This window comes from Panulirus ornatus, chromosome 55 (genome assembly GCF_036320965.1).
Source record: "Panulirus ornatus isolate Po-2019 chromosome 55, ASM3632096v1, whole genome shotgun sequence".
In the NCBI taxonomy this organism is placed as follows: domain Eukaryota; kingdom Metazoa; phylum Arthropoda; class Malacostraca; order Decapoda; family Palinuridae; genus Panulirus; species Panulirus ornatus.
In genome coordinates, this window is record NC_092278.1 from 37,918,928 (window position 1) to 37,934,075 (window position 15,148).

The 15,148-nt window shown below is 41.8% G+C and overlaps 1 protein-coding gene across 4 annotated transcripts in view; it reads left to right on the forward strand.

Moving 5' to 3' along the window:
• The window catches only part of LOC139765712 (disintegrin and metalloproteinase domain-containing protein 10-like), a 310,501-nt gene that overhangs the window by 242,750 nt on the left and 52,603 nt on the right, over positions 1-15,148 (forward strand). For all 4 annotated transcript variants that reach the window (XM_071693501.1, XM_071693502.1, XM_071693499.1 and 1 more), the window contains 2 exons: positions 4,246-4,364; positions 14,025-14,943. In XM_071693501.1, coding sequence (XP_071549602.1) covers positions 4,246-4,364; positions 14,025-14,943 — 1,038 coding nt within the window. The remainder of the gene's footprint in view (positions 1-4,245; positions 4,365-14,024; positions 14,944-15,148) is intronic.

Sequence of the window (15,148 nt, forward strand, 5' to 3'; positions counted from 1 at the left end):
ATCGTAACACATTTTTTTTTTTTCCATTTTCGCAGGCTGTTAAGAGTCTGCAATTTGCTGTTGCGAGGAACAGTTAAAGTTGTGATCTTTCATGCCTGTTAACTAATAAGATCTTTCAGATCTGTTTACATATAACAGCTAAGTGTTAATAGGTCTCCCTGGCTACCACAGCTATGTTCGTCCATGTCAACTCAGTTACCACAGCTAAGATCTGTATTGGCGCAGCTATCACGTATGAACGCATTCCTTCCACCCCAGCTACATCTGGGTATTATGACAGCTACCATCTTCGTTGATCATTTATCTCCGAATTTTCTGGTCACGAATAGATGTCTTCCAGGCCACGACGCGAACGGGAAAATGAAAGAAATGGTAGACGTAAGAAGAAATATTTAAGTTTTTTGATGAGGTTGAAAAATACAAGATGAACAGTTCCAAAAAAACTTTCTGGTGTGAGGAAAGACATAGATATCACAACGGCCTACCACTGACTTGCCACAAAGTAATCATGTGACACAGCTGCTGAACTGAGTGTTACGGGGTATTGGTAATAGCAGACTCAAGCTGACAGTTCTCAGAAATTGACGTACTATTTATAGAAGAGGCAGAGAGAACTAGTAACAATGATGCGTCGGGAAAGTGGGTCAAGTTTTGAGGTCAGAATGGGACTGCTGTAAACTCGGTTTAGTCTGGTCTTTAAGTAGAACTTAGAACCCATCCAGGTGTGAGAAGAACTTAAATCTAAAACATGACAAACAGAAGTATGGTAGGAGTATGGTAGGAGAGGGGCTAATCGTCTTACTTGGATTGGCAAACCTCATATAGGTAAGGAAGAAGGTGGGATTAGGGAGACAAGGTAGTGTGTGCACGAGACCTGTGTATCTAAATTAGTAGAGAAGGTATATGCATGATTATTTACTTTAGAAGAGGCATTTTGATACTGAATAGGACAGCAGTTTAGTAAGTTGTGGCTGTGTGTGGTGTGGAAACAAGACTTAAGTGGTGTTGAGGTCTTTCATGATGGAAGCAGTGGTAGGAGTGGGTGGTGTGAGAGTAACTGGTGGTAGTATTGGGTGGTGTGAGAGTAACTGGTGGTAGTATTGGGTGGTGTGAGAGTAACTGGTGGTAGGAGTGGGTGGTGTGAGAGTAACTGGTGGTGGGAGTGGGTGGTGTGAGAGTAACTGGTGGTAGTATTGGGTGGTGTGAGAGTAACTGGTGGTAGGAGTGGGTGGTGTGAGAGTAACTGGTGGTAGGAGTGGGTGGTGTGAGAGTAACTGGTGGTAGGAGTGGGTGGTGTGAGAGTAACTGGTGGTAGTATTGGGTGGTGTGAGAGTAACTGGTGGTAGTATTGGGTGGTGTGAGAGTAACTGGTGGTAGGAGTGGGTGGTGTGAGAGTAACTGGTGGTAGGAGTGGGTGGTGTGAGAGTAACTGGTGGTAGGAGTGGGTGGTGTGAGAGTAACTGGTGGTAGGAGTGGGTGGTGTGAGAGTAACTGGTGGTAGTATTGGGTGGTGTGAGAGTAACTGGTGGTAGGAGTGGGTGGTGTGAGAGTAACTGGTGGTAGGAGTGGGTGGTGTGAGAGTAACTGGTGGTAGGAGTGGGTGGTGTGAGAGTAACTGGTGGTAGTAGTGGGTAGTGTGAGTGTAAATGGTGGTAGGAGTGGGTGGTGTGAGAGTAACTGGTGGTAGTAGTGGGTGGTGTGAGAGTAACTGGTGGTAGTAGTGGGTGGTGTGAGAGTAACTGGTGGTTGGAGATATATGTGGGAGTGGGTGAAGGTCGTGTGAGGTCACCATGGTTATCTAACGTTGTTATGGTTGGGTCATTGTGTGAGGAGGTGAGAGCCAGGTGTGATACTTGACCTCTCGTGGGTGGAGGGAGGCATAGGAGGGAAGCTACCGCAGGTGCTGTAAGCAGATGACGCTGTGTTGGCTGACTCAGAGGAAGAGCCAGACTGGTAGGTGGGTGCAGTCGATGGTGTATGGAAGAACCGGATGCTGGTCGTGAACGAGAATAAGATAAATACACTGGGTTTAATAAGGGAAGAGAGGCCAGGCTGTAAGATTGTTACACGGTCAAGAACTGGAAGATGAGGATGAGATTAAATAAGTGAGAGGAAAGTTTACTTAAGGGTGGAAGGCTGGAACTTACTGTAGTAGTGTCGAGCGAGAGAGAGAAAAGATGTGTGGGTACAGTGCAAGTTATGATGGATTGAGGAAATGTGAGTATGTATGAATCTTGCATGAGGGAACACTTGGCCCACCGCTGATATATATATATATATATATATATATATATATATATATATATATATATATATATATATATATATATATATATAGGAAAGGATCACAATTTTGCGCGTGATCAAGATATTTCTATGAGTCCACGGGGAAAAATGAAACACGATAAGTTCCCTAGTGCATTTTCGTGTAATAATCACATCGTCAGGGGAGACACGAGAGAGAAATATAAGTCAGATGATACACATCGAAGAGATGAAGCTAGGACGCCACATATAGTGGCACAGTGGAGGTACGAGGAAGAGTAGTAGACGGCGCAAGAGGTGGATGGCTGGGGTGATAGATGTCTGTGATTGACATCGACATGATGAAGGAATGACTTGGGATTAGACGTAGCCAATTTTCAACCACCACAGCTCAGGACGGGAGTGACTAGATCAGATCTGGAAGGAGAAATGGCTTTAGAGAAGGGAAGAGACGTTCCTCCGCTCCAGCAACAATAATATCCCCTGCCAGCATTCAGCCCCAGACAGCAGCCTCTCACGAAGAATCATACCAAACCTTTCCTTCGTCCAACCAGTGGTATTAGAGTGTCATAACTGGTGTGTAGAGGGGATCCGAGTCTTCGCAGTAGATGTGATAAGAGGCCATTTACATTAACCAACCATTTATTAAGAAGTACAGTCATTTGGCAGCGAGATTAGGGTAACTTTAGCGCTTGGGTTTTGAGATGAACAAATCTAGTGTTGTAAGAGTGGTTATGACGGAGGGGAGAATATGAATAAAGGGGCTGATAATGTGCTCGGAATCATTAACAATGGAAAACATGGTTTCCAACCCTCCCCGCTGGCGTGACGCTAGAGCGATCATCATCTGTATTTCTTCTTTGTTCTCAGATCTTCCCTGCTCCCGAAGCCCCCACCAGCCATAGTATCTGCATCCCTTCTATAATCTTAGTCTCTTCTGAGTATCTAAAAATTTAGCTGTCTGCATGTCCCTCGTATACTTGTGATCCTCAACCTCCCATACCCAGACCTACCTAGACTCAGGCAGACTCTAGCTATATCTGAACTAAACCCGACTACATTGTGTTTTCAGGAATCCTTCGATTGTGAAGTTTGTGTTCTATGTATCGTCTTCAGGATTTATTTCGGAAGCAAATAATATATATATATATATATACATACCTCTTCCCTCAATTTTCGATGTCTACTCACTGTAGTTACGTGTATCACTCGGTATTTTCATAACCTGATAGAAAATTAGTGTTTACATTCATCCCAGTTTTAGTATCCTCGTCAAAAAGTTATTCAGTAGTTCTTATTGTACCCGGCCATGTTTTCTTTTTTGGCCTCCAGCAGCGCTGATTTCGAGGTAGCAGCTGTTCCAAACATTCTCCGGGATAGAAGCCATCAGCTCCGCTCACAAAGTTTTAACTCTATTGTTTCCTTTTTGTTGTGTTGTTAACTGATGTTCTTTCTCTGCTCTTACACTCTCATAACTGGTATTGCCTCCTCCTTCTACACACTCTTGGCTCTGTTCCGCCCTGTTAACTGATATTTCTCCCGCGCTATTTTACTGTGGAATAAAACAGACATTTGTCTGTAACGCTCTTATGAGATGGAGTGGCCCTGCAGCCAGCATAATGTCGTACGTCCTACTGGTTCTCCCACACACTCGTAGCCTTGTAGTCACCAGCCTTGATGAGGCATTTGTACGAACCGTGACTGGGACTTTGAATACATGTACCTTCCTCCTGGAGGCTGAACATAACAGTGTTGGAAATACATGATGAACATTATTATGGCCCGTTACATTGATGCCAGATATCACTTACTAGTAGTTGTGTATGTTTAAGCAAATATTTTTCGTGTTTTTTCAAGCTGACATTTTACGCTCTCCTTTTTTTCCAGTCTCATCAAAATTGTATTTAATCCCACTCTTACATGTAACAGTTGATGACGTGTGTCGTGTTATGATGGTAAATACTCGTTATTTTCCCCCAGGCTGTTCAAGTTGCGACTACGGCGAGACGCGTCGCTCTTCGCTGACGACGTCGTGTTCGAGTCCACCAGCGGCCCCGTTGTCTTCGACGTCGACAAAGTCTACAGCGGGAGGCTGGAAGGTCGGTACTGCAGCCCTCCTGTGTGTGTGTGTGTGTGTGTGTGTGTGTACTCGGGAGTCCCCATGTGGCAACTTGTTATACTGTAATTCTATGATTTACCTTTTTTGAACTTTAATGTTTGACGTTACTGTTTTTCTTAGCTCGTTCACCTCATCTACCGTTTTTTTTTTTTCTTACCGTTATTTTTCATACCTTTCTGTCTCATGTGCATTCTAGCTGAATCTTGCAGTGTTCTCAGGTTGATCTGTTCTTATTGATTTGGAAGAACTGATCAATATGGACATTATCATATTGATTCCCAAATGTCGAAGGTAACAATGATGACCTTACATCGTCCCTCCACCACTCCCGCCTCCCACCACTGTAGGTCAGTCCATATGGACTATAACCCCTTGCCACAGTGTAACCCAGCAACTGTTGTTCGTGTACTGAGAGTACAAGGTGGTACATGGATATTATGATTTTCGTTGATCATAGTGTTAGTATATGTGTAATTATCTGTTTACTTCAAGAAAGTTTTGGTGTAGGTTAATACAGCTACCGCAACTACACTTGTAACGGGGTATTTTCTCTGGATTTATGTATCATGTTTTGTAACCCAGACCACCACAGGATGTTCTTTTAACTCTATGGTAAAGGATTTCTAAGGTGTTATTGGCATCACATCAAGACCAAAACAGATATAGAATGAAATATGCGAGATCTTTGATGAGAATCAGACGTATGAGCGCTTGGCTGATTCATCCCTAATTTTGGCACGTTAAAACTAGTCAAGGTCATTAAGAAGTTGTCCTGGCTGCTAATATGACAGTGAATCAAATAAACATGTATGTGAGGTAGTACATAGAGGTAAATATCACAGTTCTATCACCCTTGCAAGATTTTGATTCATCATTGAATCACGTTACAAAGTCGTACAGAATCGGAATATCTTACAACTGACGCAACGTCCATGCTATTCAACTTAACCAGATTCGCCCATGCATTCATCTACGTGATTCATCCTGTAGAACCCACATCTACCTTGGCCAAGATGTGTGCAAAATTTTCACGAGTTAACTCTGTCTAAGTTCTTCACTAGTGTCCCCCCGACCAGTGATGGTGTCTGTCATCCAAGGAAAATGGGTCATCTTCAGGGGTCACGTCTCGTCTCACGCTATTGTTTGAAAGACAGGAAACAACGGTATTTATATTATTACTGTCGTGTCTTTGTTAAGTATGTGGAATTATTAGGATCTTTGTTTTCATGATGAATTTTGCCATATAACAATGAATTAAGGAAGTTGAATGATAACGAAATTTGTTGTATATTAGATTAAATATTAGATCAAATATATCTGATCAAATGGGCCCTTTTAGGAAGGTTATATTTCACTAATAATGGACCTGAACATAGGATTCAGTAATGCAACAGTGCAATGTTTCAGTTATGAAGAAACATATTAGTAAAATACTTCTTTAAAAGTACTCATTTGTATATTACCATCATGGATATCACAATATTGGTTAGGTCTCCACAGTTATGGACCATGACGGACTGGGAATCGTGTTGCGTTACGTTTATTTTTAGTAAGATATGCACATCAGTTTTCACCGAGGATGGCACACAGTTAGCACGTAGATTCTTATGATTTTTCATCATGCAAGATGTTAACTTTATTTGCCTTTTTTCCCATTTTCGTCGCAGCAAGTGACCAGGGTCGAATTTCAGTAGCCATCTGTCTGGCCAGAGCTACAGTTTGTTTGTGTAGGTGTCTGTAGGTTGTTGGAAATCTGAACATTCCAGGATATTGTCATAAGTTTAGTGCCACCATATAAGTTTGGTTAATACTACTTTGAACATTTAGATACGAGTAACTTCCGACATCTGTGGGAGGTGGGCGGCTACCGTGAGCGAGGGAACTGGATTATCACTTGCTCTCCCACTGGCCTTAATGGTGGCGTTTTTTTGTCTTTATCACTATCTCGTTTAGGAAGATATAAGGATGGAGTCTTAAATAGTCTTCCCATGTCGGCATTTACCAGGCTGCTGTTATTTATATGAGCTGCTAAATATAACATTAGGCGACGTGATGACCATCTCGGCCTTATGTATAGTATGGTGACCAACACCTTACTGTTGTGGTTGGAGGTGTTTCGCCCGGCTGTACTGGGTTAGCCTCGCCCATCCCGTGCTGGGGGGGAGTCAGGGATGTCGTCTGGGGAACATGCATGGTAAAGGTGGAGTGTAAGGTCCCCATGTTATTAACATTTCAGATGAAAGTCGTATTCGGTAGTGTACACTTTGTACATTATTTAACCTGGGCAGAGAGGAAGTGTTTACTTACGCCAACTCAGTATTCACTGTACAGACTTTTACAACAGAATAAAAATGGTTAGATTTTTTTTTTTAGAAGCAAATACATTTGTATTTTCCGGTTTTATCCGTTCAAAAAAAATGGTCGATGTGCTGGCAGATATTCCTGACGTGCGAGGACGATTTTTGAATTTCATAAATTCATTGTAAACTTTTACCGACCAGTGGGATTTGGACGAGAGGTGTATCCCACGTCTGTCTTTTGTTTCAGTAATGTCTCTGGATGAACACTGAGTCTGTTTTATTGCATGACCTTCATCATTGTTGCTCTCATGTTAGTAATATCTTGTGTGAAGCAGAGGAAGAATTATTTGTCATCCCTGACCTTCTGTGTTACATCCTAGTCTGGTTCCAAGCCAGTTTATTGCGTTGTCATGTAAATTCAAATGTCCATGCATATTGATGAAGCCATCACAACTGACTTTAGGTATTGAGTCATTTTGATCTATAGTGCTTGTGTAGTGTGTCGAGAATACAAAGATGCGAAGTGTTGTATCTTATCGTACGATGTTGAATAAGGCGATGGTGATGGGATGTTGAGTATCAGGGAAAATGTGAGGTATGGAGACACTTCAAGGAATTCAAGGGACGAAGGATAGACAGTCATATGTGGGCGCCGAACTACATTGTTGTCACCTCAGTGGGATTTACCTCAGTGTGTTTTCTCCGCCACCTCAGTGGGATGTATCTTAGCGCACCTGTTTCCTCAGCATCGCTAATGAACCCTGGCACATCCCTTGTGATGTCTCCATAAATGGATTGGGTCTATACACGGGCCTGGGCCTGGTCCGATTTCCATGGTCAGAGAGCAGAGTTGATCACGTTCGTTCCTCAGACTTCGATCATAATGAAGTGTAGAGAGGATGGGGGAAAAAAGGTAGGTAGGTTGCTGGTGAATAATCCCTGGGCCTCAGTGCTGGGATGGGGGGGGGGGGGTGTTAGGGAGGGATAACGCCACAAGTGATCTAGTTAACAACCAATTCACACAGGATTATCGAACCCTCAGATCTGAGTAGCCTCGAACTGGTGGAGCAGTGTGGAGGCTAAGACGGTCACCTGGCCTGCCCGCCGGTACGGAAGTGGAGGCTGGACTGAAGCACTGTGGGTGTGGGAGGGAAGCTGGATCGTTTTTACATTATATGTATATATATATATATATATATATATATATATATATATATATATATATATATATATATATATATATATATATATATATATATATATATATATATATATATATATATATATATATATATATATATATATATATATATATATTCCTATGAGTCCACGGAGAAAATGAAAACGATAAGTTCCCAAGTGCACTTTCGTGTAATAATCACATTATCAGGGGAGACACAAGAGAGAAATAGAACAGTCAGTTGATATACAACGAAGAGACGAAGCTAGGGGAGGGGGGAGGGTGCGGAAAACTGGTGGATCAGTGAGAAAAAATATCTGCAAAAATATATTGGTTCTCAGCGCTAACATATTTATCCCCCCTCCCCCTTCCCCCGGGGCTCAAAAATTGAAAATTAAGATATTAAAAAAAAACGCGCATCTATATAGGAAATATCTAAAGCTGAAAATATGTTTATTTTCAAGTGGGGTAGAGTTAATTATATAGATATACACTTAATAAGATGTTTCTGAAATTTGGAAGTAATTTAACAACTACCTCAGCCCCCCTCCCCCCCAGAAAATAGAAAATGTACCATTTTTGTTGTTAATACAACCTGTTTGAAAAATACAGCATTTTTTGTTGATATAATCTTTTTGAAAAAATCGCTAAAATCTAAAAGCAATATTTTTCATCCATAGGTGCGTGGTATGATAATGATGATGATGTAATTGAAGTATAGGAACAGCATTAGGTAAAAATGACAATTCATTCTTCATTACAGAAATATTAGATTCGTGATTATGTGTCATTTTACTTTATATGTCATTTATATGTTGATGTAAAATGACTGTTGAAGTTCACTGGGTGGTTTTCCTTTATGATAAGTGTATGCAGCTCTTCACGTATTACTGAAGTAATGTACTTCAGTAATACCAGGTACAGCATTTCAGAAGTAACACACAGCTCACAGCCTGGACGTGGCTACACTGTGGCTTGCACCCTAACTCCCTCCCAACCAACCAACCATATGTGGAACTGTGGCTTTTTTGGCCACACACTTTGTTGATGTTTCCGTAATCAATTCTGTATTGTGTTCTACTGTGTGTGTGTGTGTGTGTGTGTGTGTGTCTTACTGATATTATCATTTTCAGTGGGAATGCCACACTTGATGAAGTTCCTGGTCGTTTCATCTTTGATGACCACTGTTAAAGTCGGCTTTGTGGTATGAGTACTGGGCCCGTCAATCAAAATATTCCTTTCCACGGAAATCAATAACAGAAACGTTCAGAGGTCCAACACTGCTGCTCTTTTCTTACCCACATTACTCCATCGTAGCTCACGATCATAGTTTCTCTCAGCATCAGCCATGGTACTGAGGAGGTTCGCAGGCTGCCTGAAGAATGCATTTCCCTGAATAACAGGTTCAGATGTGCTTGACATTGCTAGCGAAGGCACGATTACGGACAATGGTTACGTGAAAATGCTGAGCCCCATATTTGATGGAGGGTTTGCACTTTATCTTAGACCACGTAGGTCCATAAACTTTCATCATAACTTCGGCCAGTATTTCGAAAGTATTTGAAGACTCCGATGTTGTAACACACTGTTGTCAGTCACCGTGAATGAGATATTCTCCCTGGGTTATGATGGGGTAGTGGTGCACCATCCACTCTGCCTTCAGACATTGCTTGATGAATATCAAACAAGTGGTTTTGATCGGTGCTCAGTTCATGAGAGTCTACTTCAGTATCTTCTGATTTCATAACCTTGAAGTATATATCAAGTGGAATGATCTCACAATCTGGTAATTATTGTTGGCCAATTTCTCCTGTACGTCCCCCTGGTTAACATGTGTTACCACCCATGGTCGTTGTCTCGAAGGCAGTTCCCTAGCATGAAGCTGGTAAATAAGCTATTGCAATGGCTTGCCAATATTTTGTTCTAGAAATGTTATCACTCCATTTTAGGGCCTCTACGTACAGCAGTGCCATCAGGGCCTGTATTTACAGCATTACCATCACGACTTGTATTTACAGCATTGCCATCACGATCTGTATGTACAGCATTGCCATCACACCCAGTTGCTCTCAGATCAACATATGAGACAACAAGAAAACCTAACATTTATTTCGCAGTATCACAGTCATTACCGGAATTTGGAGGAACAATACATTTTGATCGGGGCTCTTGTAGAAGCCAAATGTGTTCTTCATTTACAACGGTTTTTCAAAATGTGTTGCGTTTTTGTTGACTGACAATAGTTTTATCCTTGTGCCCATCAAAACAAATGGCAGAAGGCGTAGTTGAGGCCATCTCACTGCACTGGTAACTTTCACTGTTTGTTTTTCGCCGTCCACGGTAAATTGTGTTTCTGTCAATAACTAAATTGGTATTATTTTCATCAGCTTCACCCACGTCCTGCAGTAGTGAACTGGGAATACTTGCAGCTGCCCTGTCTGATAGCCTGTTGTGCCGCCTGAGAGATTAGAAGTCAGTTCTTATTGAAATTTCTCTTGGCACTAGGAGGTAACTCTTGGCACTAGCAGGAGGTAACTCTTGGCACTAGCAGGAGGTAACTGTGTTTCTGATGTTTCATATGAGTTTGTCTCTGATTCTGAAGATGAAGGAAGAACTACAACAGACGAAGATGAAGGAAGAACTACGACTGGTGAAGATGAAGGAAGAGCTACAGCAGATGAAGATGAAGGATGAACTACAACTGGTGAAGATGAAGGATGAACAACAGATGAAGATGAAGGAAGAGCTACAACAGATGAAGATGAAGGAAGAACGACAGATGAAGATGAAGGAAGAGCTACAACAGATGAAGATGAAGGAAGAACTACAGCAGATGAAGATGAAGGAAGAACGACAGATGAAGATGAAGGAAGAGCTACAACAGATGAAGATGAAGGATGAACGACAGATGAAGATGAAGGAAGAGCTACAACAGATGAAGATGAAGGATGAACGACGGATGAAGATGAAGGAAGAGCTACAACAGATGAAGATGAAGGAAGAGCTACAACAGATGAAGATGAAGGAAGAACTACAACAGATGAAGATGTAGGATGAACAACAGATGAAGATGAAGGATGAACTACAACTGGTGAAGATGAAGGAAGAACTACATGAAGATGAAGGAAGAACTACAACATGAAGATGAAGGTGTGTGTGTGTGGTGTGTGTGTGTGTGGTGTGTGTGTGGTGTGTATGTGTGTGTGTGTGTGGTGTGTATGTGTGTGTGTGTGTGTGTGTGTGTGTGTGTGTGTGCGTATTATGTTTGACGTCATACATAACAAAGCTGTGGTAATGTGTGCAATATAAGGCTTGACTCTTGTGGATTGTTCCATACTTTCACCAAGTTTTCGAGTATGTGTGTGTCATGCATCGACCCTAGTTGTGTCATGCATCGACCCTAGTTGTGTCATGCATCGACCCTAGTTGTGTCATGCATGAGGTGTGTTGCCAACCTATATTCATGAGAGCAGTGATGACTGTATGGCATGATGGCCGTTGCTGTGGTCCAAGCTGGCCTCCCGTGTGGCTTACGTTACTTTTGGCACGATTGTGGAAGTTGTTCTCGAACTAGTTATGCTGGATAACTTAATAGTAAGTTATTCATGGCATATACTTTAGCCTGGAAGTTATTCTTAACTAATATATTCTAGAAAATAATTCATTTTTCACACTGACACTTATTTTTGATATTGTTATTTCTAATTTCATTCTTGACAGCAAGTTATTCATGGCTGACTTGACACCAGATCTTCATAAGAAAAAGTTGTATTTGTGAATAATGACTTGATGTCACTTATTTTTAACGGTATATGTTTAGAGAGTAGGTTATTCATGTCTTGTTCAACATATAATTTTCGACAGTAAGTTGTTCTTTTTTTAACTTGCTAGTTATTCAATACAGTACCTCATTCATGACCAAGTTATAACAGGAAATCGTGACAGTAAATCATTTTTGATGTTAAAATTTTCAAAAGAGTAACTTAATTATGTTATGACGAAAGTATTGGGAATATTTGTAATGGTATTAGCAAGATAATTGAGTTATTCTTCAAAGTATGTAAATCATGAATTATTCTAGACAGCATTTATAAAAGTAAGTTATTCTCAACATAGATATATTTTGGACTAAGTTATCATTGAAAGTTATTCTAGACTGCAAGTTATTCTTAACAGTAATATAGTTAAGTTGTATTCTTAACAGTAACTTATTCATAACAGTTTTTTCAGACTACGTTATTCTTGGCAGCAAATTGTTTTTGTCAGTTTTCCTGACAGTAAGTTATTCCTTTCTAAGATTTTCAACAAGTTCTTCATAACAGACCAAGATGCTCATCATAATTCATAACAGACCAAGATGTTCATCCGAATTCAGTTTTGACCCATCTGCTCATACCTTTTATAGTTACTATGTTAGAGTAAGTTAGTGTTGAGGTCAAGCCATCCTAGAGGATTTCTTTATTCTTGGCAAAGTTACTCTAACCAGCAAGTTATTCATCATATTGTTAGTCATGAGGTATGTCTGACTGTAAGTGATTCATGAGTATGCAAGAGTGCAAACTGATCTTCATGGTAAAGTTATTCTAAACAGTCATGTAATCGTAACTGATACTGGCTGAGTTATTATAGTCATTTGATTGATATAAAGCAGTAAGATCTTTCAGTTATTCTTGAGAGTAAGTTATTCATGAAAATTATTGGATACGAAATAATTTTTGACGTTATGATGTGTGAGTTATGGTAAGGTGTTGATGACAACATTGTAATGATGTGTGAGTTATGGTAAGGTGTTGTCGCTGACAACATTGTTATGTGTAAGTTATGATTGGGTGTTGTTGCTGACAACATTGTTATGATGTGTGAGTTATGGTAAGGTGTTGTTGATGACAACATTATTTATCAGTCGTCCTTAACAGCTAATCTAGACCACACACAGTGTTGTGGGTTAGGTTGTTGTACCACAGTTGTAACTTGGTTACTGTTTTCTCATCTAACCGTCTAAAGTTTCAAAGTAACACGTACGATATCAGACAACTGTCGTCACATAGTGTCACACACTGTCTACCTCCCATGTGAATGTAACCTGTGGTGGGGGAGGTTGCAGCAAGAGAGGATATATACCATTCATACCAGTCTCGTCAACAGCTAATCATAATCAAGTTCACAAAGACAGAAAGGCACCACCTCGGTAATTAAAGCTAATCAAACACACCAAAATGGACGACCTATACCGCAATATTAGCAATGGTGGCTGAACACTGTCTTGGTGGGTTAATCCATGCGTGAGCCTCCTTCCTCAGTGGCCATTGTCTCATAATAGTCAAACATTCTTGAAATATTTTCAACCTGAGTTACCCGAATTACCTATCGAAGACTGCAAGTGATTCTCATCATTCTATATCTACATTGTTATTGTTATTATACATTGTTAAGTTATTCTTGTCATTAGTTCATTAATCGTGATCGTAATTTATACACGAGATATTCTATACTACAATTTGATTTTATATTTGACGGCAAGTTATTCATATACATTCATTGCAGAATGGAAGTTATTCATGTGTTATTTTAGACTATTTTTCCCCTATTTGTTTTATGAAGGTTATGCTCTAATGTTTCATTCAAGTGAGCTATTCTAGAGTACGTTATTTCCGACCGTAACTTGTATTATATTATTCCCACATCCACGGGCCGGTCGCCCGGGGTTCGAGCCCACGTTGGCTTCAATATTGGTCGCGGCAGCCGGTCTACAGTCAGCCCACCTGTTCATCCACCCGTAAGAGCTGGTCGATAGAATTGGTACCTGGCATAGGTTAGGTTATATAGAGAGATGACATTAATAAAATGGCCTGGATTAGAGGATTTAAGTGCCCGTACCGTCTTAGCTAATATTAAAAGAAAAAAAAAATGTCGAATACTGTCCCTAAGTTGTGGACCGCTCTATATCTTTTACAGTTATTCATAAAAGTAACTTTTTCTGGCTCATAGTTATTCTAAACAGTGATATCCTGGACAAACACTCAGTTTTTAGTGTCAACAGTCAGTTTTTAGTGTCAACAAACACTCAGTTTTTAGTGTCAATTATCATTCCGTCTTCGCGAATGTCATCATGTAAGAGTTATAGAGTAATGTTTGTTTACAGTAATGTTGTTGTTTACAGACGACGACCTAGCGGAGGTGCAGGGCGTGGTGACACATGAGGGGCTTTTCGATGGGCATGTGGCCACGTCCAACGAACTCTACTACCTGGAGCCAGCCAGTAGGTACCTGCAGCAGGCTGAGTTCCACTCCGTCATGTACAAGGCATCGGATGTGGCTCACCCGGTGTTCTCCCGCTGTGCCTCACAGCAGCTCCATCTCCGGGGCCGCGTCCACACTCCATGGGGGGTACCAATTCCTCGTCACCAGTCCCTCAACCCCACGCTTGAGTCCGTGGATGTGCCTGTGGGCCCAGAGATGCCACCTGTACAACACCCACTCGAGACCACGACGCCTTCGTCTCATTCTTCCATTTCGTCCAGTGCGGCGCTAGCCAGGCGAGGCGGGAACGTCCCGTCGCCTGAGCCGCAAGGTGTTCACCCTAGGCATAAGGCTGTGACTTGTAGTGAAAGCTTGTCCCACGCTGCTAGTGATGCATGTGGTGGGTCTGCTGCCCCTGCCTCCCCGACCTCCAGTGCTGCCACACCCTCGGGGCCTCACCACCAATCTAGCCGTCTTAGTCACTCACCCTCAAAGAAACTTATTTTTGATAACAAGTCATCATCTTTTGTAAACGAGTTCACAGACTCCGAGGGGGTGACTACCCAGGTTCCTGCCGGTGCTCAGCCACGTCCCACCTCCGCCCCCAGCCACAACAACACTTCGTCCACGCAACACCCGGCTGTCAGCCACCTCCATCATCCACACCTCCATGACGCCAATCAACTGGACTTCGAGCTGGTGTACGAGTCCACAGGGGGAGGTAATCCAGTGGCCTCTAGTCCCCCTTGGAATTACACCAGAGTCAGGCCGGGGGTCCGAACCACAGTGCTTCCAGACTTCACCCACCCCTGGACCAAGAGAAGTGCCAGGAAGAAAAGGTACTGTTTGTCTCAGTTTTTTTTTTCTGAATGTAGGGCATACTTAGTTATGTAACCCCAGGACGCTATTCATGAGCTCATACAGCTTAGAGGCTGTGCTCCATGCAGGAGCAGGGTAGGGTGGGCTTCGGGGTGAAGACACTTCATGATGCAGTACTTCTTTCTGCTCACTAGTGGAACAGCAGTATTAAAAGCTGTTTGTTGT